The 8,628-nt window shown below is 47.6% G+C and overlaps 1 protein-coding gene across 1 annotated transcript in view; it reads left to right on the forward strand.

Annotated features, from left to right (window-relative positions):
- PLCB3 (phospholipase C beta 3) overlaps nucleotides 1-8,628 on the forward strand; it is a 52,613-nt gene extending 43,985 nt beyond the window's left edge. The window contains exons 26-33 of the mRNA XM_087913881.1: nucleotides 42-77; nucleotides 1,231-1,411; nucleotides 3,827-3,983; nucleotides 4,874-4,950; nucleotides 5,121-5,210; nucleotides 5,316-5,373; nucleotides 5,893-5,979; nucleotides 7,470-8,628. Of these exons, the coding sequence (XP_087770007.1) occupies nucleotides 42-77; nucleotides 1,231-1,411; nucleotides 3,827-3,983; nucleotides 4,874-4,950; nucleotides 5,121-5,210; nucleotides 5,316-5,373; nucleotides 5,893-5,979; nucleotides 7,470-7,634 (851 nt within the window). The 3' untranslated portion in view covers nucleotides 7,635-8,628. The remainder of the gene's footprint in view (nucleotides 1-41; nucleotides 78-1,230; nucleotides 1,412-3,826; nucleotides 3,984-4,873; nucleotides 4,951-5,120; nucleotides 5,211-5,315; nucleotides 5,374-5,892; nucleotides 5,980-7,469) is intronic.

The raw sequence follows: 8,628 nt of genomic DNA on the forward strand, positions 1-8,628 counted from the left end.
TTTTAAAAGGCTCTAAAAGTCCATTTTTCCTCCTCTTTTAGGGCAGAGGGATGACTTGATCGCCAGCATCTTGGCAGGTAAGAATGAGAGTATTATGCCAGCCCCTTCAACACCAAGGGACACCTGTTGACAGGTGTGAGAAGTTACGGCTGACGGCCGGTCCTCGCATTTATGACCGTTGCAGCCTTCCGCCACTGATCCTGGGATTGTTCAGATCGACGCCCTTTTCCAACAAATCAAACACAATCCAAAAGGAACAGAAACCTCGTAATATTTTTACAAAATAATTAGCTGTGATAAGCACAAGCCTTGCCAAACTATGTGAGACTTGCCAAAAGATAACAGACAAGAAATAATTTGCAAAATAAGAATCTTCAAATACAAACTCAGGATACTGGAATGTCCGTGAGGCTGGAGTTTCAAAACGTCTTTGCCTTCTGCAAAGGGCGTTCGTTTCACAGCTGGCTTTTATCTTCTTGAAGGAGGGGCCGTTACCTTGGAGCCTTACTCCCGAGTCGGCTGTCCTGTTGTAGCTGCTCTTTCCTACAAGCAATCCTGCATGCACGCGCACTTGGCACAGGCTCCTCAGGAACCTCCTCATCGCTGCTGCCAGCCCCCACAATCTCTGAAGGCAGCAGTCCCCTCCCCGATGGTCCTGGCCCCTCACCTGAGTCCTCGCTCTCCTCAGCCATCCACACCTGCTGCCGGCTAACCACAACAGTGATTCAAAAATTCAGACACTTTGCAACCGGCATATCTTCGCAACGGTTGCAGCTTCTGACGGTCGCGTGACCGTCCTTCCCAGCAAGGTTATAGGGGCAAGCCAGGTTCACTTAATGACATGACTCACTTAACAATGGCAGCAGTTCGCTCCTACACCATGTCAAAAATGGTCATAACTCCCTTAACTTACCAATGGAAATGTCCCATTGTGGTCGTACACAGAGCATTACGTATCCGTTTAAATTTCCTACTTCCTAAGCCTCTAGAATCGATTTATCGGCGAGACAGGCAGCCTATAAATTTAACAAATAAATACTTTTAATAAAAAAACACTCAAGTTGCTAGTCCACATTGACGCCGGAGAGAAACTTGAGAAACGGGGAAGCAGGAAATGGCCTGATCTGCCCCTCCCATAGTCTAGTCTCACGCTCCCCCTCCGTCTTCTCCCCTGTCGTCCTCCTCGCGGGACTCCGCAAACCCTCGTGCTGTGCTCTTCTTTCTTCCCAGAGGCCTCTCCGCCTTCCGTGGAAGAACTGAGGCAGCAAAAGGCTTTCGTGAAGTTGCTGAAGAAACAGTATCGAGAGCTGAAGGAGCTCCGTCGCAAACACATGAAAAAAATTTGCAGCCTCAACAAAAAGCAAAACACGCAGCTGACATTGGAAAGAAGCCGGCTGCGTAGCCGGGAAGGGTGAGAATAATACCGGATTTATTTTATTTTATTGGGGGGGGGGGGCATGTGCTGAACCTGGAAGCCCATAGAAAAAGATTTAGATGTGATTCGCCATGCGGGGAAGAATTACAGCTGGTTTTCTCTGACGAAAGAGAGATTTAGTGTAATTTTCTTTTTTTCCCATGCTGAAAATGAGAAGTAGGACAGCTTCTCCGTGCCAAAAAGGAGATTTAGAGCAGATTCTTCATGCAGAGAAACAGACTTGGAGCCGATTCGCTGGGCAGAAAAGAAGATTTAGAACAATTTCTTTAGGCCAAAATGTAGATTAACAGCAGGTTTTCCATGCCAAAAAAGGAGATTTATCTTTTTCCATGCAGAAAAGGAGATTTCAAAACATATTTTTCCCTTCAGAAAAGGAGATTCTGATTATTTTTTCCACGCAGAAAATGAGATTTAGAGCATATTTTTCCCTGCAGAAAAGGAGGTTTCAAAACATATTTTTCCCTGCAGAAAAGGAGATTCAGGTTATTTTTTCCATGCAGAAAATGAGATTTAGAGCATATTTTTCCACGCAGAAAAGATGTAGACTATTTTTTCCATGCAGAAAAGGAAATTTAGACCATATTTTTTTCATGCAGAAAAGGAGATTTAAGAGCAAATTTTTCCCGTGCACAGAAGGAGATTTAGAGCAGATTTCTTTCCTTTCTTTTTTTGAAGAATTAGTGCAGATTCTCCCTGCAGAAAACAAGAATTAGAGCAAAGTTCCACGCAGACATTTAGAGCAGAACCTTCAGGCAGGATGGGAGAAATTTGAAAATATTGGTTCTATTTGGATATTTCAGACTTTTGCAAAGATTGCCCTTCGCCTGTCACGCAACCCCCATCGTTTTCACGAATGTTAAGATTTGGTGGAACAGTTTGAAAACCTTTGCAACGCAGGGCTTTCTAAAATTCACTCACCGCTGCCTCATTTAGCAACAGAAATGTCGAGCAATTGGACTTTCTTGGTTTTTTTTTTTCTTTTGAAGACATTTTGCTTCTCCTCCAAGAAGCTTCTTCAGTGCTGACCAGATGGTAGGGAATGGAAGGATTTATATTCCTTGCAGGCAGCTGGTCATTTGCATCCTTTTAGAGGGTCGTTGAGGCCGCTTGGAGGCTTATCTGAGTCCTCAGGATCACCTGAGTAGTGCAAATGGTTCCTGCATTTTTCCCCCCACCACCCTCTGGAAATCCATTCCTCCTCCCACAGGGTATCCATCCCAAATTATATAGCTAAACGTCTGTAGAGATTCTCAGTCATCCAGGTCACGGTTATCCCAAAGCAGAGGCGGTATTCAGCCGGTTTGGACCAGTTCAAGAGAACCGGTAGCGGAAATTTTGAGTCGTTTGGAGAACCGGCCAATCCCACCTCTGACCGGCCCCGCCAACCCCATCTATTCTCCGCCTCCCATTGAGTCCCAGCTGATCGGCTGGGTCTTCTTTGGTTGCCCTGCATAGGAGAACAGAGCTGGAAAGCAGGCTAGTGGGGTGGGGAGGGAAGGGGGATTTTGCCGTCAATTTCCCCTGCCACGCCCACCAAGCCACACCCACAGAACCGGTAGTAAAAATTTTTTTAATCCCACCACTGTCAAAGGTGCATTTTTTCAGGAGGCCACTGGACTTCCTTGTTCTGTTTTTTTTTCCTTTTGAATATAAATCCTTCCGTTCCCCTCCATCATCCTGTCAAGAGCTGAAGAAGCTTCTTAGATGAGAATCGAAACGTCTTCCAAAGGGAGGAAAAAAAAAAAAGGAAGTCTAGTGGCCTCCTTAAAAAAAAACACCCCCTTTGGGACAGCCAGGATCTGGATGATGACTTGAGAATCTCTCCAGACTTTTAGCTATACAATTTGGGATCTCCAAGTGGCCTCAACTCCCCCTCTAAAAGGATGCAAATGACCAGCTGCCTTGAGAATCTCTCCAGACTTTTAGCTATACAATTTGGGATCTCCAAGTGGCCTCAACTCCCCCTCTAAAAGGATGCAAACGACCAGCTGCCTTGAGAATCTCTCCAGACTTTTAGCTATACAATTTGGGACCTCCAAGTGGCCTCAACTCCCCCTCTAAAAGGATGCAAACGACCAGCTGCCTTGAGAATCTCTCCAGACTTTTAGCTATACAATTTGGGACCTTGGGACCTCCAAGTGGCCTCAACCCCCCCTCCCTCTAAAAGGATGCAAACGACCAGCTGCCTTGCAAGGAATATAAATCCTTCCGTTCCCCTCCATCCAGTCACAGCTACTTGGATGAGAAGTAAAATGTCTTCCAAAGAAGAAGAAAGAAAAAACAACAACAACCAACCTACTGAAAAAACAAAACAAAAAAAAGAAGAAAAGGACCTTGGGGGACGGTCCCGCAGATATTGGAACACAACTCCCGCGTCTTCTTTGTCGGCAGGTCTCAAAGCTCTTTAGAGGGAGCTCGACAAGGACAGGACCACGAGGAGGCCCAGCGGAAGAACGACCTCCAGGAATGGCAGATGCAGGGTCTGCTACGGCTGCGTGAGGCTCAGCACCAGCTGGAGAGGGAGCTGAAGCGAGACCACCTGCACCAGGTATCCTATACGCCTTTAACCCCCCGCCTCCCTCCACCCAATCCTCTGGCTACTCACACACACCCCGATGCCTCAGACCGATTGGTCGCTGCAGAGTTTCATGTTTCTAGTCCTCATGGCAATAAGAGGGAAAAGCCACCCCAGAAGGAGTGGCCTAGGCTAAAAAAAAAATGCCAGCAAACTAGAGAAAACTCGCCAACGTTTCCCGCTCTTGAGAAAACGGGATCGTTTAATCCTGAGTTTATTGATCAGACTTTATTAATAAATCTTAATTCGTTCACGTAATAAATAATATTGGAAACAGTCGATAAACCTGCCCCCCTGAGGAGTCACCTTGAGGAGAGACAGGCAGCAAACCAATTTAATGTATAAATCAATGTATAAATATATAAATGAATAGTTAAATAAATAACTTTCGATGCTCTTGTAACTATGAATGGTCACTAAATGAACTGTCATAAGGTGAGGACAGCCTGTAATTCAATGGGCCTTTTAATGTACCAAATATATGCTAGGTTTATTTGTTTATTTATTTATTTATTTATTTGTGTATTTATTTATTTTTCTTTCTTTCCTCCCTTCTTCCTTCCTTCCATCCTTCCTTCTTTTCCTTCCTTCCTTCCTTCCTTTCATTCCCTTCCTTCCTTTCATTCCCTTCCTTCCTTCCCTCCCTCCCTCCGTTCCTCCCTCCCTCCCTCCCTCCCTCCCTTCCTTCCTTCCTCCCTTCCTTCCTTCCTTCCTTTCCTTTTCTTCCTTCCTTCCTTTCATTCCCTTCCTTCCTTCCTTCCTTCCTTCCTTCCTTCCTTCCTTCCTTCCTTCCTTCCTTCCTTCCTTCCTTCCTTCCTTCCTTCCTTCCTTCCTTCCTTCCTTCCTTCTGGCTTCATCCTCAGGCCCAGCAGCGCTTAAAAGACATCGCCCAGGATTACCAGACAGCACAACTGAAGAAGCTGAAAGAAACGAGCGAGAAGTGAGTCGTAAAGCGAGGACAAATGGCAGGCCCCAGACGAGGAGTGTGGGAATTTCGCCTTTCTTTTCATCCCGCCATCTTTGGCTGCCGGGGGGGGTGGGGGGGTTAGTTTCATTTACACCTTGTAGAATAAGCACTCACCTGCCCCGCCGTTACGCTTTTCGTGCTAGAGAGAAGAAGGAACTGCAGAAAATCCTGGATCGAAAACGGCACAACAGCATCTCGGAAGCGAAATCTCGCGAGAGGAGCAAAAAAGATGTGTGAGTTTAGCCAGGAGCCGAAAGAAAACCCAAATCGTACGGTGGTTTGTGTGGGTGGGCCAAGCCAGTTAGGGATTGCCCTTAACCTGGTTTGTCTCTCCTCAGGGAATTAACTGAGATCAACAGAAGGCACATCACGGAGTCCGTAAACTCAATTCGGAGGGTAAGCATCTAACAAGCCTCCATTTTCATAATTGCTATGTTCAATTTCCTTTTTCCTTACGGGAGCCAAGGGCATTATCATTCTCACACAATGAAACACACCACAACACTACTCTAAATAAGTGTCGCACACGCACACACAAATAGTTAACTAAATTAAGGGTTTCTTATTTTTTCCGAATGTGTAGCAAAGAAGCGGAGAAAGATACAATTCGGGATAAACTTTAATTTATTGGACTGATGCTTTGAGTTGAGCTCTGACACACACGCACACACACCCCTCCAAAAATGGGCTAAATATTTATTTATTTTTTCATTTTGGGAGGCCGAATTCTGAATTTTGAGAATATTTCTGGCTGGTCTTCGAGGGGGCAGTCCCACACTGCAGTAGTCTAGACTGGAGCGAACAAAACGGGATCGACTTTGGAAAAAAAAAAAAGAATCGCTGGCAAACCAGCGGATGAATTCAGACGGCTGTTCTTCTATCCCTTGGCTTATTTTTCCCGCTTCTTTTTTTCAGCTTGAGGAGGCCCAGAAACGACGTCAGGAAAAATTACTTTTGGGACACCAGGAAATCATGCAGTTGATTGAGGACGAAGAGCCACGGGTGGGTGATTTTACAAAGGGGTCGCCAAGACCGATCTTGGACCTTGGGGCTAAATGATGGGTCCGAAGGAATAGTCGGATAAGAGACAGCCGAGCCCTCGGCTGCATAACGGATGGAGAATGAGGCTCAGAAGCAGCAGCGGGATCCTACCTGTTCCGCCACTGTTTCAGTGCGTGTGCGCACCTAACACACGCTCATGGAACACGCACGTGCCGCTTTCCACACATCGGCTGAGGCCTGCAGTGCCAATCAGCTGAGAGGATGAAGAGAAGTGTAGGGGCTGGTGGGAGGGCCGCCTCTCAGCTGATCGTTAGAGGCCTTTTTGTTTTTACTACCGGGTCGGGTGAACCGGACCAAACCGGTAGCACACCACCACGGCTCAGAAGCAGGGGCGGGATTCTATGGGTTCCGACCGGTTTGGCCAAACCGGTTGTTAGGATTCTGCGCAGTTTGGAGAATTGGCAAATTGTGCCCCTGGCTGGCCCTAACCGTCTCCTCCTGCCCCCCCCACTTCCCGCCCAGTCAGTCCTTATCGTGCATGCGCGACATCATGCGCATGCCTGACACCGCTGATTGCGTTCTCCCCAGGGGTGGGATTCTACCACTTCGCACCTATTCGCTAGAACCGGTTGTGAACATCCTAAGCAGTTCGGAGAACCGGTTGTTAGAAGAAATTACTGGGCTAATCCTGTAAGAAAGGCGGGAAGGAAACATTCTGGTGTTGCTTACAGAAACTACTTCTCCGTTAACCCTTATTACATTCTTGGCAGGATTGGACTTCCTGTCTCAGGAACCTCTCTGGAGTTTTCCTTTCCCTCCTTTGCTGGTACTTTGCTTGTGTGGAGTGACCATTCAAAGTTACAATGGCCCTGAAAAAAGTGACCTATGGCCATTTTTCACACTTACGACTCGAGAGGCCAGGCGAGGTGATGCGTGCCTTGAAGTGAGTGATATTGAGTTGGTCACGCCCAGCCAATAACATGACCACCAAGCCATGTCCACCCAGTCACATGACCACCAAGCCATGCCCACCACCTAAGCCACGCCCACAGAACCGGTTGTTAAAAAAAATTGCATCCCACCCCTGGTTCTCCCGCCAGTCACTCCTTAAGGTATTTCTTTCTATTTTTCCTCCCAACGATCAGCTGTTCCTATGATCAGCTGTGCTGGGATATCCTTCACTGTCTTACTTGCTTCCCTGAGGCCTAGGAGGCGAAAAGGGACATGCAGGGTGTGTGTGTGTGTGTGTGTGTGTGTGTGTGTGTGTGTGTGTGTGATGCCGTCCCAGCGCTCCATTTTTGGCCTTCCTGGCTGGAGACTTCTGGGAGTTGAAGTCCACAAGCCTTCAAGTTGCCAAGTTTGGAGACCCGGATCTGCTTTACGGTCACGTAGAATTCGTTTGTCTGCTGCGAACTCAAATGTCTCTTGGATCGAGACGTTGCCGCTCGTTTCGCCTCTCCCTTCCTCCATTCCTCCTTTCTCTTTCCTAGTTGGTAGCCCAGCTGGAACAAGAATGGCAGCTGGAGTGCTGCTCCCTGACCCAAGAGATTGGCCGGTTCCTTCAAGAAGAACTCGACGGGACGGTCAGCAACGGGCACCCCCCGGCCACCAGCGTCAGCTCCTTGCCCCCCGAAGACGAGCTGACGGTCCTGTGAATCCAACGGAGAATAAGGGACGTCCCCGAAGGCCGGCCGGCCGCCAACGAGAAGCATGGGGCGGCCCGGGCAGTGTGGGGGGGGCAGCACCTTTGCATGTTAAACACACCCCACGTAGGGACGGGGAGGTTAGGACCGGCCAAAAAAACACACTAAAGGCACTTCTTTCTGGTTTCCTATTTTCTTTTTTTTTTTTCTTTTTTTTTAAAAAAAAAGTTTTATTTTTTTAAACTTTGTGGGTTTCCCCCACTTTTTCTTTTTTTTACAAAAATTGCTAACTTGTGGTGTGTCTCCTCCCGCTTCTCCGTGGTGGATTGAGACTGGAGAAAGTCTCCTTTTGTCAAAGAGGGGAGGGGGCAACGGTTGGACAATCTACTCCTCCCCCCCAATTCTACACACGCCCCTGTGGTCCACGTATTTTGCACGCCGTGGTGCCAGTGGAAAAACACGCATGCCGCTCATTCCCCGCCCCTCCCCCGGTGTCCTTTCGAATGCACGATTAGAGATGAGAGCAATTTTTTTTTGTCTAGCGGGGGGAGAGCAAAGGGTTATTTTAAACGCACCCCCCCTCCTTTTTTTTCCCTTTCTTTCGTTTTATTTTTTTTTTTAAAGCCCAAGAGCTTGAGAAAGACAAAAAAAATAAAAGGGAAATGTCCATTTTTGTTTTCGTCTTCCCTGCAGCTGGATGGGCTTTGCCAGCTGCGTGGAGGGAGGGGGGGAGCGGGGGGGGGGGCAGAGGATACCCGGAGTGGCCACTGGATTGGTTGGAAGGCCGTCCAGGAACAAAGGACGGCGAGCGAAGAGGGACAAAAAGTTAAAAAGGCCAGGTCGGTCCGTCCGTCTGTCCGTCATCGTTTTCGGGATGGGTCCAAAGAGGAGAAGAGTCGAGGTTGACCACTGATCAATCTTGCCCTTTCTCCCCCGGAATGGCATGGATCGTTGTTATTTCTGTCTTTTTTTTTAACGTTGACTAATAAACCTGTAATTCAATGGT

The sequence above is a fragment of the Pseudonaja textilis genome, chromosome 16 (assembly GCF_049901715.1).
Source record: "Pseudonaja textilis isolate UNSWEBS1 chromosome 16, rPseTex1.2, whole genome shotgun sequence".
Lineage (NCBI taxonomy): Eukaryota > Metazoa > Chordata > Lepidosauria > Squamata > Elapidae > Pseudonaja > Pseudonaja textilis.